The sequence below is a fragment of the Mandrillus leucophaeus genome, unplaced genomic scaffold (genome assembly GCF_000951045.1).
Source record: "Mandrillus leucophaeus isolate KB7577 unplaced genomic scaffold, Mleu.le_1.0 Scaffold676, whole genome shotgun sequence".
Classification (NCBI taxonomy): domain Eukaryota; kingdom Metazoa; phylum Chordata; class Mammalia; order Primates; family Cercopithecidae; genus Mandrillus; species Mandrillus leucophaeus.
This window is the reverse complement of record NW_012107319.1, coordinates 864426-883878: the sequence shown is the minus strand read 5'-3', so window position 1 is coordinate 883878 and position 19453 is coordinate 864426. Positions and strand designations below refer to the sequence as shown.

The following is a 19453-nucleotide window of genomic DNA, read 5'->3' as shown; positions in this document are numbered from 1 at the left end:
TAAGCTTACCTGATCCTTCAGAGAATGCATATTTGAACTCAAATTAGAAAGCAAAAGGAAGCCTGAGTGATTGACATGCATCTTTAAATTCTGAAGATAATGAACATCATCATGGGCTCTCATATCCTCCTCGAGCCAGATCTTGATGCCACTAATGGAATCTAAAAAGACCAGAAGCATTATGGGTCTAGCCCAGGATGATCCTAATTGTCATTTAAAATTTATTTATTTTATATCACTGCAATTATTTTACTAAGTTGGAGGAAATTCTGAGAAATTTCTGTTTCTCTGACAGGTGCTGGCCTGGGCAAAGCAACATCAGCAGAGATTAGCAAGTGCTCTGGCTGGGCTTATTGCCAAACAGGAATTGTTGGAAGCTTTGCTGGCTTGGTTGCAATGGGCTGAAACTACACTTACTGATAAGGATAAAGAAGTCATCCCCCAGGAGATCGAAGAGGTGAAAGCACTCATTGCAGAACACCAGGTAAAATAAATATAATCCTAACTCCTGTTAACCATTTTCTCAGATATTTTCTTTCTTTCACTGCTGTACTTCTCAAAACACTGCTTTGTTATTATTTTCACTTCTTCAGACTCCTCAGTTCCTTACAATTGTATTTCCAGTTCTGCAGCTGCCCTAAAACCTCTTTTTACCGGAACCCTCTGTGACCTTTGCAAAACTTTCCTTCTTTGTCCTCTGTGGGGTTATACTCGTGGTATTGTCTCACGCTCACTCCTGCTCTCCCTTTTGCCTTCTTAACGTCAGCTCTCCTTACTGCTTATGTGTTATCCTCAGCTCTCTACTTCCCTCACTCTGTTCCCTCTTTTGGTGATCTCACCCACCTCCACCTCCCTGGCTTCAGTGGGTACCTTGTTTGATTGCTCTGTTTGCATTTTTCTGTCTTCGAAGATGACTGTCACCACTTGAAATACATCGTGTGAAAAAGGGAACATGTTGTCTTTCTTAGAAAAAACACTTTTCCTACATATCCTACTTGTTTTAAACTCGAATGATGGGTATCACACTCACTTTGATTTACTTGATTGCTCACAATGTGTTTAATATGCATTTACAAAGAGAAATATTAAGTGTCAACTCAGTTGGTTAAGCAATTAATGTTGCCATTATTGTGTGTGTATGTGTGTGTGTTTTAAAAGTCTAAGACATCAATGTCTATAATAGCCCTAAGTGTACCAGGTCATGTTCCCTGTGATCAGAGGTATTAGAGTTCTTCAGTGTGACAAATATTCCAGAAAGGTGTTACTTCACTTTTCCCTTTTGTCTGGGTCTCCTTTTTCCCATCATTTTTCACAGTCTCTGCCTTTCCTCAGCCTTTGCTGCATATTCCAAATATAGGGATACCTAGTAAATAATAATAATAAGCCCAAGGAGATGAGATAAGCAGTGGCAAGGTAGTTAAACCTTTTAAATACAATGGTAGTATACTTTAAACCAAATAGCTTTTACCATCCTTGGAATAGCCTATTTATGAATATTTTGATATGTCCACATTAAATGTGGATGCAGTATGTCATAATATATCAAAGAGCCGTCTTTTTTTTTGAGGGGCAGGGTCTCACTCTGTTGCCCAGGCTGGAATGCAATGGCACAGTCATGGCTCACTGCAACCTCAACCTCCTGGGCTTTAGTGATCCTCCCACCTCAGCCTCCTGTGTAGCTGGGACTATAAGGCACATGCCACCTGGCCTAATGTTTTCATTTTTTGTAGAGACAGGGTTTCACTGTGTTGCCTAATCAAAGCCATCTTAAATATTTCAAATATGTAGGTGAAATGTGCCACAGAAAAGTTCTTGGAAACATCCTAGCTAACTGGTTTCTCTGTAGACAGATGCTCACTAAAGATTCTTCTGAGGAGCTTGGAAGCCTGAGTTTGGTTGGTGCACAGACAGGTTATTTTATTCACATGACTTCTCCCATGTGTCCATGTACGTTATTCAACTAAAACAAATTATTTTTATTTTCAGTGTACTCTCTTTACATTTTTTATATATATATATATATATTTTTTTTTTTTTTTTTTTTTTTTTTGAGACAGAGTCTCACTCTGTTGCCCAGGCCGGAGTGCAGTGGCACAGTCTCGGCTCACTGCAACCTCTGCCTCCTAGGTTCAAGTGATTCTGCTGCCTCAGCCTCCCCAGTAGCTGGAACTACAGACACGTACTACCATGCCTGGTTAATTTTTGTAATTTTAGTAGAGACGGGGTTTCATCATATTGATCAGGCTGGTCTCAAACTCCTGACCTCAGGTGATCCACCTGCCTTGGCCTCCCAAAGTGCTGGGATTACAGGTGTGAGCCCACTGCACCCAGCCACATTTTATATTCTTTAAAAGTTAGTAAATGCTGCATTATGATGGTTTAGATTTTTTTTTACCCTGAAGATAAAGCATGATGATTTATTCTTCTTCAGAAATAATAACATGGTTCTTTCATCCTTCTGTTTTTAGTTCATTTCTGAAGATGGTTTTCTCTAGTATACTCTTATTTGATTGACATAATTTCTTTCATTTCAGACCTTCATGGAGGAGATGACCAGAAAACAGCCTGATGTTGATAAAGTAACGAAGACCTACAAGAGGAGAGCTGCTGATCCTTCCTCATTACAATCCCATATTCCAGTCTTGGATAAGGGACGAGCAGGAAGTAAGCAGTGATCAATTTCTTTAAAATGTCAATAAACAAGGGAGCTAATTTTATTTTGAGTTATTTGAAATTTGGGGGCAGTTGGTGATTTTACATGAGCACTGGATATCATGAAATGCTTTCTTGAAAGAATATGTGTGCTCAAGTATTGTAGAAACTTACTTAAAAATAAAGAAAAAATATACCCAGGTTTCTATATGTAACTTTATTGTCTTAAAGTGTATCTTTCATATTAGCTAGAAGAAAACTGAAAAAATTTACAATAAGAACAGAAATCATCACCCCCGTTGCATTGTCTCATTTTTCTTCTGTTATATATATAACTTTAAAGCTGAGCATAATAAAAATGACCATGACCTGGATAACGTTCATGACTTAGTTGTTCATTGGTGGCCAGCAGTCTGATAGCTTTTGCACATGTTCGTGTGACTTCAGGCTCTGTTTACTTCTAGAGCTGCTTTAACAACATGACATGACATTAAAAACAATCATAGTTAGCTTGGAGAAAATTTAAAAGAAACACAATCTGTGTTACTGAATGAAAATGCATTTCGTGTATTACTTAATTTTTTAATTAAAAAGAAATGATGTCAGAGCTGTTGTGATTACTTATTACACAAGGAGACAAGGTAAACTATTAAGAGCCCTATAGCCAGACTCCTTGGCTGTCTCCAACACTTACCAAACTGAGAAACATAACCCTGGACACATTACTTAAACTCATTCTGAACCTCAGTTTCCTCATCTGTAAAAGGGGATAATTATAACCTCATTGGACTGCAGTGAGAATTAAATGAGCTAGTACATATAAAATGCTTAACATACTTCCAGGCATATAGTTAAATGCTCAAGTATTTCTTGTACTGTAAATCTCAGCTGGGACACTTAACATTCTATGTGACCCTAGGCCAGTAATTTTTCTAGGTCATATTTAGCCATTTAGTAAGATGAGAAAAATTTGTTAAGGTCATTGTTTTGTGAAGTTGTTGAGACTTGTGGAAAACAGCCAGAAAGCAGGAGGAAACTTCAGTAAGGCAGTAAACTTGGGTTTGAGACTATGCATAGGAAACATGCAATCTCAGTGGAAAATGGATGTGGGCAAAGGCTGGGGTCCCATACACATGCTGCCATATTTTATTGGCATTTGTGAAGTGTCTTGCTTTGACTCCTGTGACTGCCCAGTGTCTGCTGCCCTCATCTGCTCTCCCTTTCTGCCTTCTTCTCTAGGAAGGACAGCTAGGTTTGATGTAACTCATTGTAAGATAGTCTCACTGGCCTGTGAGATTTCCTTTAACAAACAGGAGGATCACAGCATGCTTCATTGTCATTGAAATGGCATGAATTTTAAGCTGGAAGATGTTTTAAGCGTAAATTTATTGAGAGAGGTTTCCAGTATTTAAATGCCCTTGTCAAGAGATATTTCTTCAACTTGCATGAACAGTGTGTGATCCTTAATAAGGAAAACAGATTTGGACCTTGACATTTTACATCATCTAAATCAGGATACTTTTACTTGTACAAACCCACAATTAAGTTGATGCAGTCTTAGCTAGGAGCACAAAAGGTCAAGCCTTAACACATTTCAGAACCCTGGAAACTGCCATCCTAACTAAAGTTATATCTTCACAGGAAAACGCTTTCCAGCATCAAGCTTGTATCCCTCTGGGTCACAGACACAAATTGAAACCAAAAATCCTAGGGTTAACTTACTGGTGAGCAAATGGCAGCAAGTCTGGCTCCTGGCGTTGGAAAGAAGGAGGAAACTCAATGATGCCTTGGACAGGCTGGAGGAGGTTTGGAAATTCATACCCTCATCACCTTATTGTCATTTGCCCTCATTTCTCGTAACACATTGCCATCGCCAAAATCTTGGTATTTTTTAACTTTTCTGATAATAAGCAAACTCTTGCTATTCGAGTACATTTTTAAATTCCAAAATAAATAACACAAGTATGTGTGATTTTGTGAAACATTGATATATGGGATTTGGATTTAGGAAATCAATAAAGTAAAAAAAAAATGATTATATTTTAACAATCAGAAGCTGATTCCTTAAGAATAAAATCTAACTTGACATAATGTCATAATGTTTGCTGGCTATTCTGCCTGGCAAATATAATCATTGATATTTCAGATCTTTTGATTGTGTGTATTTGATTACCTAAGATTTCAAGTTTTGGATTCTGCCATTGGGAAATTTTTAGAAGCCCTGGGGAGTTAAGAGAGTGGCTGATAGTGCAGAGGGAGAGAGAGCAAAGGGTTAGATAAGTGCTGTTGAGCTGGACCTGCTATCCCAGTGAGCATGACTAGTGGTGGTACTTAGAGCCAGACCACCTTTATGACTTTGGCATTAATCAGAAATTTACAGCGTAAGTTTTTAGGAATTTTATTTGTAAAGATAAATCAGTGACAGAAATGAAATACATTTTAAAGCCAAAATGTTTCTAAGTCCCCTTGGCAAGATAATACCTCTTTTTGAAATGGAAAGGATATGTGTACTACCTAGAGAATCATTTAAAATGTTATTCATATGTATAATCTACAATTTTAGTACAACATTAACTCAACCAAAATACCTTTTGTCCTTTTTAGCTGAGGGAATTTGCTAACTTTGATTTTGATATTTGGCGCAAAAAATACATGCGATGGATGAATCACAAGAAATCTCGAGTGATGGACTTCTTCAGGAGAATTGATAAAGACCAGGATGGGAAAATAACACGGCAGGAATTTATTGATGGAATTCTTTCCTCAAGTAAGTTCCAAGACAGGTGACTGTAACTAATACAATTTTTAAAGGAAAGAAGCACATTTTAAAATTGTGGGTCCAGTGAACTTGTGTTACTAATAAGGCATTGCCTTATAAGTTGCCTAGGAAGTCACTACCCTTAAAAAAGTGTTTTTTGGTAAAATCTGTGGCTCTGGATTAAGGAACACTCACTACCTGTGTGATCACAGATACGTTGTTCCCTCACTCCACTGAGGCTGAGAACTTGTTAGAATAATAAAGTCAATAATATATGATTCTTAAGGTGTTTTCTGTGTGTGTGTGTGTGTGTGTGTGTGTGTGTGTGTGTGTGGCCTGGCATCTATGTAATAGGAAGTCAATAAATTCAAGTCCCTTTCTTTTTCATTCTAATTTACATTCTGATCTAACTTTGTCATTAGTAGGAAATTAGAACTCTGTAAAACTTCTTAAGATACTTATCACCTTCTTGTTTGATGGCCCAATCATTTGTATGTGATTTCCCTGACAGATGTTACTAGATGTCATTCTTAAGGTAAATTTCATAAATTATTCTTTGACTAGTAATTGAACCATATAAAATTGCCAATGTTAAACATTTTCAACCTAAAAAAAACAGCATTTTACATGATTCACCTAAGTAGTAATTAAAGATAAGTTAAGAGTATATATAGCTCTTCGTTTGCTATGATGTAAATCAGTTTTTTAAAAAAGGATTTTAACATGTTTGATCACTGATGATTTAACCAGCCACATTGAGATTAAAATGTGCAATTGAGAATACCTGGAGAAAGTACTAACAAGTCACTACTTATCATTGTTTTCAAAATTTTAGAGTTTCCAACCAGTCGCTTGGAGATGAGCGCAGTTGCAGACATCTTTGACAGAGATGGTGATGGATATATTGACTACTATGAATTTGTAGCAGCCCTTCACCCAAATAAAGATGCATATAAACCTATCACAGATGCTGACAAAATCGAAGATGAGGTACTCATTATCTTTCCATTGCGTATAACACTGATAGTGTGTTCTGCCAGGATATCATGCACAATTCGTACAATCATTTTATTTTCACTTTAATTGTAGTGTCAAAGTTTTAAGGATTTTACTATGTAATATTAACATTAAAGTAAATATTTCATCATTGTTTTTGGCAGGTGACAAGGCAGGTAGCTAAGTGTAAATGTGCAAAGCGATTTCAAGTTGAACAGATTGGTGATAATAAATACAGGGTAAGTTTTCAAAATAATGTTGTAGTTCCTTTAAAAGACATAAATTGAAATCTGTATATAATTTGATCTCCGTTGTTTTCCAGGAATCTTATTTATTTATGTTTTACCTCATATCAAAATTTAATGGTATATGAAACTCTTATGTTTAACATTTTAATTTGTATAATGGTAGCCTGCATTTTGCATATTAGGAAATATCTTTGACATCTACATCATGCACATTGCCTTTAAAGAAAAGTTATTCACAAGAAAATACTCAAATCTCATATATTTAGGTTGCTTCATATTATTTTATATTTTATTATGATTAGAAGTAAGTTTTCAGATTCCAAACAAGAAAGCTGCTCTAATCCAGAACCACAAAGTTAAAAATATGGACTCACTTTAATAAATAGGAAAAAAGAGGATAATGTCTTCTCCACTTGTGCAGTAATTTTTGCTTTTATTAAAAATCTCAATTAACTTGGTTCACTCTCTTCAAAACAGAAGAACAGTGTGACTTCATTACTCTTTCTCTTTTTTTTTTTTTTGAACATCTCTTATATGTAGTAGCTAGATAGGAAATGTGCTGAGTTTCCCCAATATAGTGTGTTACTTATAAATGAAACATTATTTTTATTTTTATACTTCCATATTAAAAAATAGTCATCAATGTATTCAAAACTTTAACTTAAATTTGAAATCCTAAGATTTTCAAAAATACATGTACAGAAAATAGTCTGATTATTTGGTTTGAAATTGGGACAGATTTCAAACTGGGTGCCTGCACATCTCTAAGCTAGATACTACATCCAGAAGCACAGAGTGTGAGTATGTGTGTATGTTCTAGAGTCATACAGAAAGTTTCCTGTTGAACTAATTGTGTCTTTCTTCCATTTTTCATTTTTATCAGTTCTTCCTGGGAAATCAGGTATAAACCAGTGGAATGTATTCTCAAGTTCCTGATGATTTTTTTTTTTAACTTTAATTCATAGTCATTAAAGCTTGCCATGGCCAATCTTTCCCATGCTGTCTCCCTAGCTACTACATTGTTGGTTGGCGTGGTGTTTCTGTAAGCGCTATAAGGGTCCTTGATCCAGGATTCCTTTTTGCCTTGTGTCTTAAATGAGGAGATTACTTTTAAGCAAACCAGATAATGAGTTGTAGCTTGGCTTGCTACAATGTTACAAATGCAATTTTAATTCCCATTTTTGATAATATGAGCATATATTTTATGCTAATACTCATTGGAACACAAATTTGATTCTCCACACATCTCTGTGTTAGGCTCATTGATGTTTAACTATTTAGGACATACGGTCTACAGTAGCCCAGGAGGATCAGCCTCAGGCAGTGACACGGGAAGACAGAGAGCCAAGAGGTCTCCTTGGCACTCAGCCGCAAGTAACAAGTTCTCTCCAAAGAAGCTATTTGCCATTTGTTCAAAATCACTGATTTTCGGGGATTGGCATCCTCTGAGTAGAAATGTTAACTCCGTAGGCTTTAAGTAATATCATTCCTTTTGAGGAAAGTTATTGCTGTAACATATGCAGAATCTTAAAGTCACGTTTTATGCCATCTTGTTCAAATGTTTATATTGGCACTGAAGTCAATATAAAATGTTTATGTTGACATTTAAGTCAGTATGAACTGTCTAGTGGCACTACATCATGATCAGAATTTTGAAACTAAAGACAAGAGATACTCTGTTTTGATTTAAACATATTCATGAGCTTTTTTTTTTTTTTAACTTTATACTTTGGAAACAACCATGCTATCTATAGTACCTGACCATATTACATTAGATATGACTCTGCCACTCCGTTTTAAAGCCATATTACATCTCAAGCTTCAAATTATCTATTACCTTCATTTATTGCAAGCAAATAATTTATTTTTAAAACTTCCATTAGTTATAATATAAAACATAAAATGTTACTTTTCCGTCCTTGCAATTTTTGGAGTCAGCAAATGAGAGAGCATCTTTTATTTGCAGAGAGGATGAGAGAAATACTTACCTCAAAAGGTTTTACTCACTGAAAGCACAGTCAGCAACATTAGTCTGTTTTCTCTTGTCTTGTGATTTGGTTATTGGGAAAATTTAGAGAAATTCTGAAGACAGTGTTAGTTGTCTGGAGAATACCTTATTAAAATAGAAAATTATTTGTATTTATTACACTTGAAATATCATCTCTATAAGGAACTTTTAGTTATTTCCTTATAACTTTTGTTTTGAGTATAATCTTGAACCAAAATCATCTAGTCCCATTATCTGGTTCCTTAAGGGTAATTTTCTTTGAATCCCCTCCTTTCCCTTTGCTTATTAGCAGCACCCAATTTTTTCTAACAAAATAAATTGACACTTTTATTTTTAAATTTTAATTAACATTTCAGGAACAATGATAGGAAAGTTTAAGTCTCAATGTTTAAGAAAAAAAGATTTAGAAAGAGTGGTTTTTAAAAGTTTGATGGAAAAACACATGAGTTCCTGCTGGTGCATTTTACATGCTTTCTAGGTCCCTCTGAGTTTTAGGATTCCGAGGGGTTTGGTTGGTATTGTTTTTGGGTTTTCTTCTTGAAACTCAATATTAAAACACTAAAAAGTAGCAGATTTTTTTCTACTTAGAGTTTTCTGCTTATCCATAATGAGCCCAAATAAAGTCACAATTGTATGTTACCTGCTTTACAAAGAAGCCATTAATGTTTAATTGACTGTTCATTTTGCTTTCTTGTCTGCTGGGATAACAACCGTGAAATTCAGTCTGGTAGTTTTTATGAGTTGGACATGAACCTATTAGAAATGATTTAAAGTATAAAATCATTTCTCACAGGCTTTCAAAACATAAACGTATGATCAGAGACCTGGAATCTAGATATTTATTCAGGACTTGCAGAATTTGTAACATATCTACATTGTTGGAGATCTATTGAAAGGGCAAGAAAAAGATGATTGCCTCTTAGTATCAACAATTATGGTACAGACAACTGTGAGAGAAACCTTTTAGATTTGGCAGCCATATCATTAATAATGTGTCATTGGCTATTCTAATATTACAGTAATCTAAAGTGGCATATTAACCCAGCCTTTAACAAATTGGTTTACCAGATCATTAGGGATGCAGAAATTTTAGTTGACTGTGAAATTTGTACGAGTCATACTCATTTACTTTATTCTTAAGTCAAAACTGCTCTTAGAGAAAACAAAATGAGTTTATAAAGATTTCTCACAGATTTCAGTGGAAAGCAGTTTTACTGTAAGAGATAGTTTTAATGAAGAAGAATCAAAGCTTATTAAATTTTTCTTAGAATCATCTTATTTTAGATAAGCCCTGGGCAAGTGGGCCAATGCTTACTTTCATGGCTATGTTTAATTCCTAGAAACATTTTAAAATTACTGCCTTACTAATATTGTTTCTGTCATAAGAAAGAAAAATACTTTTTGGACCAAAGCTTTGATAGTATACTTGATAACCTTTGTAATCTTTTTTTTTTTTTCAAACTGTTTCCTTTGGGCTAAATCAGCATGCAGCTGTCTAACGCAAATCATTACAAACCCCCTTTTCTGAGATTTTACTAATCGCTACGAACTAAGCAAGAAATTAAAGTCGGTTGCTTTAGCTACTGCAAATTGCGCATCATCCTGCAGTTTAGAATTATTATTGACAACTAGAGGTTCTTTCTTTCTTCACTGAACAGTTTGGAGACTCCCAGCAACTGCGACTGGTCCGGATCCTGCGGAGTACTGTGATGGTTCGTGTTGGAGGTGGATGGATGGCACTTGATGAGTTCTTAGTGAAAAATGATCCTTGCAGGGGTAAGGAGATGCTTATCATGATAACATCATGAAAGTATTTCAATTTTATATTATTTTCCAGCACCAAAACATACTGGGCATAATTTTGGTCATTTATTCCAATAGTGAATGTTTCACATCGGTCTGTCAGCCTAAAGTTCCCAAAGAACCTGTGGCAGTCATGTAAACCATGTTCTTCTCATTTTTTTCTTTTTTTTACTTCTTCTGGATAAATATGGTGGGCAGGAAATACTAGAATCCATTTTCTTTAGGAGACTTTTATATCTCTGATTTTCCAAACAATTATACCAAGGAAAGGATTTTGTCTATTATTACATAGCAAAGTAAGAGAAAAGAAAATTGAGGCAATGAAGACTGAAAATACTGGATAATAAAAGTTTAAAGGTCAAAGTTTTTATGAAATGAAGGGCAGGTGAGGAAAGCCGTAATTAAAAAATGTTTAAATAATAATCCAATGCTAACTTGACTCTTTGAAGTTGCAGATTAGAACATTAAAAATATAAACATATTAATACTATAGCTCTCTACATATCTTCCAGCCCAAGTCCTAAGTTAGCTTTTAGTTTTTCTGTTTTCAGATCCTTCTGTCAATGTTTAAGTTCTTAACCAATTTATGTTACACGTGGTCATTTGATTGCAATTTCTAATTAGGTACCATTTACTCAGTAGGCCCATTTTTCTTCCCTTCCCACCTCCCCAAAAAAAACCAATAAAATTGTTTTAATTTTCTTTAACCTGTGAGCTCACTGTAATCCTTTTTAGCAAACAGCAAATGTTCATGTCAGTGCTGCCTCCTTCGGCTACCCAAGTGGGAGCCCAGGTTTCCTCCTGTAGGTCCTCTTGATTTTGGTGATGGTGTCACCATCTGGTACGCATAGACATATCAGAGTCATCGGGCTTCTCTGCCAAGGCCACCATGGATTGTTATACAATCATATGCAGTAACCCAGCTCTCTCCTGGCCAAAGACACACCTGTGAGAGAAGTAAAACAAGAACAAAAGCTCCTGTTTGTTGTATATTTTGAAAATAATGTAGCCTAAGGTGAAATGCATCTCCATTTATGAAGAAATCAGAACACATTGTGTTCTGTTGGGTTGCTTACGAAGGTTAGCATGGCTGTGGCACAGTCTTCCAAATACATTTTTCTTATTGAGCCAATCCTTTGAGTGCTTCTTTTCCTGATGCAACTTTTCTTCTAAAATGTGTGCTAAAGGCTGAATCTGAGCACCCTTTGCATATTCAACTACTGTACTTTGTTTTCTTCTTCTGCTAACAGTATTTTTTAATGTGATTGGTATCCTGTGTCATTTTTTCTAGTTCATCATCATGGGAGTAAAATGTTACGTTCGGAATCAAACTCTTCAATTACTACTACTCAGCCTACTATAGGTTGGCAACCTCTCTCTTTGCCTCTCCCCTCTTTCCTTTTCTCTTTCCTACTTTTCCATTCTTGCTTCAGTCATTTATTTTAAAATAACATGCTTTATCCATCGCGTATGGCTTAACTCATACCCAACTGAGCTGGTGCTTCCAAATTTAAAGTCTGAAAATTTGATGCACTTTGGTTGTGTTACAAATGCAGGTGTTATAAGTGATCAAACACATGCTAACACGTTGCTCATCGGGTTCTTGTGGAGTGTTCTCCGTGTGCATATGTGTTTGTATGAGTGCTGCATCACTGATTACCTCACAGATCCTTGGGTCTGGTGTTTGTTATTGCATGTTGGTAAAACAGTTTTTCAAGGCATAAAATAAAAATACTAGCTGCCTCATTTAAGTGAAAAACCCAGAAGTTTATATGTTGTCATCATGACTAACAAGCCATCATTCATTCTGTGTAATTATATTGTTTAATTAATCCCAATGTTGAAATACTGGCATTCTCTTTGCGTCAATAGTACATGCAAAAGACACAGTCCCTGCCTTACTGGTCTGTCTTCTCAGTGTGGTGAGAGGGTAATGAAACCATGTGGGCATCAGTAGCTGGTGGATTAATGATATTTTAGCATGAGCTTTCCATTTTCATGCTGACACTTTCTTTAATAGTGGTTATTCTTGCTGGTGTCTAGTATTAGAATAAGCACACTTTATTTTTTCCTCCCCAAACTCACCTGTATCCAAAAGGAATGCATTGTAAAGGAATGCATTTAACTTTTTGTTATGCTGAGTTGGAGTTGGCATGGCAAAAAGATGTTCTTGAAATTCTCAATGTGATCTCTGGTGCCAGGTGCTGTTCTTCCCATAAACGATTGAGCGCCTCTTCTTTTCCTTCTTTTCTTTGTGTGCATTGTTGTGTGTGTGTAAACCAGCCAAAGGAAGGACAAACATGGAACTGCGTGAGAAGTTCATTTTAGCAGATGGTGCCAGCCAGGGTATGGCTGCTTTCCGACCCCGAGGCCGAAGATCCCGGCCATCATCACGAGGCGCTTCACCCAACAGATCCACTTCTGTGTCCAGTCAGGCTGCACAGGCGGCCACCCCACAGGTCCCTGCCACCACCACACCCAAGGTAAGACTCAGGGATGAAGACTTTTGCTCCCCCTTTGCAATCAGTTTCCCAAGTAGACTTTTGAATGTTCTATTTAGGGCCCTAGAATTTGTAGGACCAGCTATCTCCATTTGTGCACCTTCTCACAATATAGAAAATACAGGATTTTTTAAAATATGCTTTTGCCTAGTGCCTCACATAGAGATCATCTATTTAGGGAGCCTTTGTGATCTTCCAGATTGATTTTTCTTTTTAAAGCTTCATTCATTTTTTTGGTGTGTATGATTTGCCATTGGATCTTTCCACTTATTTAAAATTGTTATTATTCTTACTGTGAGATGTGACTCTTTGCTATGAGTATCTCTTTCTGTGGCTTTGGTTTTTTTATCTGCTATCCTTTTCATTTGATTTGCCATTGTTCCATACAGATTCTCCATCCTTTAACACGCAATTATGGTAAACCATGGTTGACAAACAGCAAAATGTCAACTCCTGGTAAAGCAGCAGAGTGCTCAGACTTTCCCGTGCCATCTGCAGAGGTATCGTAAGGCCCCAGAGTCCAGTCTTAACAGTCTCCTTTAACTAAACTATCACCCACTAACATTGCTTCACCACTCCCTTAATATATGTACTTTGACAATCATATGTCTTTTTATACACTTCTATAAAATAAGTATCAACCCAGCAGTTCTTGGAAGATGTGAGAGTAAGAGGTTAACAGAAAAGATCGTCTGCAGCAATTTAAACAGTGTCAGTTTGAGCCAGTCACTCCTTCAGACTACCTCCTTTTTGTTCTCATTCATACTTAGTTCCACTTTTATCTCTTGGGAGAGTAAAATATAGTAGATTATATCCAGACTTAAGTAAAATTTCTTTTAAAGCTACTAAATATACTAGATATAATGTGGTCAAGAAGTGCAACACATTCCCTTCAGATGGGAGTAAAAGGCAGTATCATTTGCAAGAGAATCACTGAAAAGAATGTTTACTGAATGTTCACTGTGGGCATGGTCCTTCTGAATGTCTGTTACATTTATACCTGCCCCATAACTTTGGGCGGGTGTGTCATAAGCTCTCAGTATCAGTGCAGGGGGTCAGAGGGAGGCTTAGGTATGCAGAAAGTTATCTGTCATTTTCAACAGGTAATAAATGTATGGTTTTTTTTTAAGATTTTAATTACTAAGCATGCTCTAACTTTTTAATACAGCATGATTTATGGAGAGAAGATATGTAGGTGATATAAAATTTGCCAAGATAACTCATGTATCAGGTCATTTACATTCAACTGAAAATCAACCGTATATCTTTTTAAGAAACTTCACTATAAAACAACAGACATAGGCACAAAATAATCAGGTATGTTATTAGAATCCCAATAATTAATGGGGAAAAATCCCTAAATACCTTTTCTTGAAATTGAAGAAGGTATTTCACCTTAATTATAAAGGACGTAACTTAAAGGCCAGGATCCTCAAATAAAAGTAATATAATAACTTTTAAAAGCCCCCTTATGCTTTTCAAAACACTTTCTTCTCTCTTCCTTAATCCTCACGTTAATAATAAGTGGCAGGCAGAGAAAAAAGTGTGTTACCTTCATGACTCCATGGAAATCTCGTTGCTGATAAGTGGGAGAATTGGAACAAAAACAACCCATTCTTTAGTGTTTCCTCATTTCTTCCTCTTCATTTCCCCAAGCCCCAGATTTCTACCCCTTCCCACCAAGTGGACGATGTTAGTATTATATATTACTTCTAGAGATGTCTGTCAATTATTATGGATCTATTGTAGAAAAAAACTGAGAAAGGTTCAAACAACCTTAAGGGACATACTAACATTTACTTTAAATATTGAAGGCTATGATGCTGTGTTCAAAATTTTTTTAAGTGGATACTCTCTCAAATTAAAGTCTGAGTAGTTATTTTGACTAGTGAAAAACTGTGTTTCATTTCAAATAACCTGATGAAACAAAAAACACCCAAAAAACAACATGTTTCTATGGGAGGGACTGTGAAATAAAATCGAAACAATCACGAAGGCATTCTGAGAAGAATGACTGTGGTCTTTCACGGTTATGAATTCTGACACCTTGAGTGATATGTTTCATAATTTGTGGATTCTCACTCCCTCGTGTTGTTGAGATTCTGTTTAAGTCAGGAATTTAGCTAGATCAGCATTGTCAGATCTTGGGCAAATCATGTCCCTCCTCAGGCTCTAATCTTTCACATTTTCAAGGTTATGATTAGGTAAGCATGAGGATTAATTGTGGTTATGTGTGTAAAAGTATTTTGAAAACTTGAGCATTCTGTGTATACAAATCACATATAAATACTACACTTAAGTATATGAGTAGTATACACATATGTAGATAAATGACTTAATAAAAGTAGCTCATGTATCAGATGGTTGTAACATTTTAAGCTAATAAAGGGAAAATCAGTTGTTTAAAAATATACATGTAATTTGTTTCGATGCATTTCCTCCAAATAGTTCTCTGGCTGTGCGTTCATTGAGGAATATTATATTACATTCCTTGTATTCCTCAAGATACCTGGGTTTTTTTTTTTTAACTTTGGGAGAATTTTTTAAATGTTGTAGTGATCTGGAAAAAGTGCAATGATTGTATAATAAAATCTCGTAGTTATGATTGTTTTAGACATTCTCTACAAACTCATATAAAGATTGTAAAAAAAAAAAATTTTCTCCAAATGTTGCCTAATATTTTGTCTGTAAAGACTGTAGAAGTGATAGAGCCAGGAAGTGAAGCGATTTGATAGCAAGTTATTTAAAAATCACTTTTTTTCTTTTTGCAGTTAAGTTTATTTAAATGATGTCTGTATCCATAATTTATTTACTTATCATTCTGTCTCTATCTCTGCCTAGCTCCGTAAAAGCAATGGAGGCAGCAGAATATCCAGGCAGAGCTTTTCTCTGCTCCATGCCCCCTCTATGCATGGAGTCACCATCTTTTTAGCAATACACCATTACCTCTGTAATATTCACTGGCAGTCTGAAAGATACTAACATACTCACCATTTAATTTGTCTTTTTCTCCTTGCCATCACTTTTATGCTCAGTTGGGGGGGGTCTCCATTTTGTTTTCTCTTCAATCATGAATTCATATTGTTTAGAAAGTTTCTTTTGAATTCTGAGAAAGAATAAGAAATTAGAAGAGAAAATTAAGTGAGAACCCCATGCCTTATTTAATTGAAGAGTTTCTCCTGCTCCACCTCCTAAAGAGGAATAGTAGAGAGTTTCCAGCCATGTGTAAAGAAGTGGTGTCAGTGGAATATCAGGGTGCAGGAGCAGTATTTTGAAATGTCTTGTCGCTGGTTAAATACAGGGAACGCCAATACAAGGAAGCAAGCTTCGACTTCCAGGATATTTATCAGGGAAAGGCTTCCACTCTGGGGAGGACAGTGGCTTGATAACAACTGCAGCTGCCAGAGTCCGAACACAATTTGCTGGTGAGTGTGGTGCCCTTCTTTTGTTAATGACTTTTGCAGCATGGTCATCTGAGGATTAAAGTCCCTTTTCCTCCTCATTGGGGAAGAAATTACAAATTGACCCTCAGGGGTCTTAAAATGATATGTAGCCCTGGTCCTCCAAAAGTCAGGGATAAAGTGAGTCATGGGCACAAGTATCTAAAAGTGTCCAAGAAAGATGAAAGAATTACCGTAGAACAGAAGAAAACATACAGTGGTATCCTACGCCTTCAAGCTGAAAGGTCTTGGCTCTTCTACCAGCTCAGAGATTGCAGAGGGCCCTGTTTTGGGGTGGTTGGAAAAACCCAGCCACACTGAGCCTCACGCCAGTATATCTCACATTACTTCACAAAATAGCGAACCTACTAATCTCTGGGTTCTGAGCTCAGCAAGCAAGTCTCTTTAAAGTTTCCAATCTCCTCTGTTGAATTCCTGTATTCTTGGAGTTACCTATTCTCGGGCAAGACTTAAGCCTGTCTTGTTTGTTCTATGTTTGCATCACACACATCCCTGGATACCTAATTTAAACTTTAGAAAGCACAATCTTAAAGGATAGGCATATTCCTTATGTCTGTTTGCAATAAATGGAATCCTGCTTTACATAGGGGAAGCTGAAACTTACCTTTTAGATAGAAATCTAGGCTTTTCTATATTATGTCTACTTAGAGTAAGCCTGCATCATACCCTTGTGTAATAGGGAAAGGCCGTGAATCCAAAAGTGTTTTCTGAGTGCCTACTACACACCAGGAAAAAAAGTTAAGATTAAAAGTGGCATCAGGTTTCAAAAATTGGTTGCAGATGGACCCAATAATAAGGGTGAGCTGTCTCTACCTTCTTTCCTCAGATTCCAAGAAGACTCCCAGCCGACCAGGAAGTCGAGCTGGAAGCAAAGCTGGCAGCAGGGCCAGCAGCCGCCGAGGCAGTGATGCATCAGACTTTGACATTTCAGAAATCCAGTCTGTGTGCTCAGATGTGGAAACTGTCCCCCAGACACACAGACCTACACCCCGAGCAGGTTCTCGGCCATCCACAGCAAAGCCTTCAAAAATCCCCACGCCCCAGAGGAAATCACCTGCCAGCAAATTGGACAAGTCCTCAAAGAGATAGTGCAATTGGTTCTACCAAGGCCCTTCCTTGAGCATTTATTATTTAAGTTTGAACAATGTAAAATATGGTGTAGAAATTCTTGTGAATTATTGCAAGAGGCGAGTTTAAAATTCTGCAGATGGCCTTATTTGTGTATTTGTCTTTTTATTTTATCTGTATAATGTTTTTGTCAGATATTCTGGGGTTAAAATCACATCATATGTGAGGAGGAAAAGTTTAACATGAACTAACATTTCTGCACTGTAATGTGCAGGGCACACACTAAACTCAGTTACTGTTCCTACAGGTAAGTCTACATCCTCTCTGACAGCCACAGCACTATATCAATCCCTGACGTTAAGGATACCTCATGACATTTTCCTGTTTTTATGGAAACTCTGAGAAGCTGAATGATACATGCGGGGGATATTTTTTGAGATGATTTAAATGTAACCCAAAAGATGGAAGACAGAAAGATAAACGCACCCACACACAGTCTTTGCAGTATCTGACAGAGAACTCACAGGAAGTTACTTCAAGCACTTGCCAGTACTATGATATTCAAGTACCTTGCAGCATTTCTGTGCCATTGCTTTCAATGAGGCCAGAGGCATCCTGGATATTAGACCTATTATACTGTAAGAATATAAGTATAAAGTGCATTCATATACATGTGAGGTTTTCTTTTGCTTGAGTGGACAGTAGCACCTGTATCATTGAACTCATTTTGTATCAGAGCAATTTTGCTTGCAGAAAGCTATGAAATAAAACATGTCCCTTAACTGCATTGCTATGGAATTAATTTTTTTTCCCCAGGGAAAATTAGTGTATTTTTTTATGAGCAATATCAAATTTGGAGTGACCAAAAGATACTTAAAAATGGGTTTATTTTGATTTCTCATCTGAAATAATCATGTTCTGGTATTATATCTATCTATATTTAATAAATATATACATTTTAATTTATTATGTATACTCACATACTATAGAAAGATATTAGTATGCATTTAATAAAACATATTCACTTGAATATATGGAATACCTGATTATTTAAAGTGAACTTCTTCTATTATTTGTTTTAAATAAAGGTTATATGTATGATATATGTTTACTAAGAAACAAATAGGCTAAATTTGGGGGACATCAAAAACAGGGAGTTATAATAATGTTAACCACTCATTCAACAAATATTTCTGAGTATCAGCCATGTGCCAGCCATTGTAAGTGACATGAGACTATAAGATTCCTGCCCTCCCCTCTTCAAGAGGGAATCAGTTAATAAATCACTTAAAAGCAAGGGATGTGTGGCAGGATTACAGATTTAATTAAGGTAATATAGTAGTAGTATTCTGGCCTGTATACATTTAAAAGTGAAATTGTAAAATTTTCCTAAATATAAAAACAGTATCAGATATCCTCAGAAGGATGGCAGATTGTTATTTTAGGCATAAGGGTCCCAACATTCTGCATAACTTTGTGAATTTGCTTTAGCAAGTGTCAGTGACGGTGTTCAGATTCAAGGGAACAGTATTACATTTTTCCTTCTTGGCCTTTTTAATGGAGGCCAACACTGAAGAGCCTGGAGTTTCTACTGGCATAAATTAGATTTTTAAGCAATAGTAATCCCTTCTTTGTCCGGGCATTGGTCTCAGGTGGGAGCCCATGATGGAAAGGGTAATTCTAACCTATGAGATCACATGCTGTATAGTTCCTGCATTTGATTATTAACATGTCATCTTAGAAGGCAATTGAAATTGTTTTTATTCCTTTAGTGCTTTGCATATGATCACATTTCCACTTCAAAGACAAATTTAAGGCAATGATTTTTATCTCAGTCTGTTTCAATGCTACCCCTCTGAAGGAGCTAGGGATTTTTCTTTTTAAGTAGTAAAACAAGCTTTTTGAAAAAGATAAGTGGTTTAAAATAGAGAAGTCTTAAGGAACTGCTCCCAGTTATC

At 36.2% G+C, this 19453-nt stretch overlaps 1 protein-coding gene across 1 annotated transcript in view; it reads left to right on the top strand.

The window, feature by feature from the left end:
• DST (dystonin) overlaps window positions 1–18525 on the top strand; it is a 504672-nt gene extending 486147 nt beyond the window's left edge. The window contains 12 exon segments of the mRNA XM_012002056.1: window positions 275–484; window positions 2535–2664; window positions 4294–4457; window positions 5257–5419; window positions 6246–6400; window positions 6571–6645; window positions 7538–7555; window positions 10321–10438; window positions 12749–12948; window positions 13356–13466; window positions 16268–16391; window positions 17254–18525. Of these exon segments, the coding sequence (XP_011857446.1) occupies window positions 275–484; window positions 2535–2664; window positions 4294–4457; window positions 5257–5419; window positions 6246–6400; window positions 6571–6645; window positions 7538–7555; window positions 10321–10438; window positions 12749–12948; window positions 13356–13466; window positions 16268–16391; window positions 17254–17516 (1731 nt within the window). The 3' untranslated portion in view covers window positions 17517–18525.
• The last annotated feature ends 928 nt before the right edge of the window (window positions 18526–19453 follow it).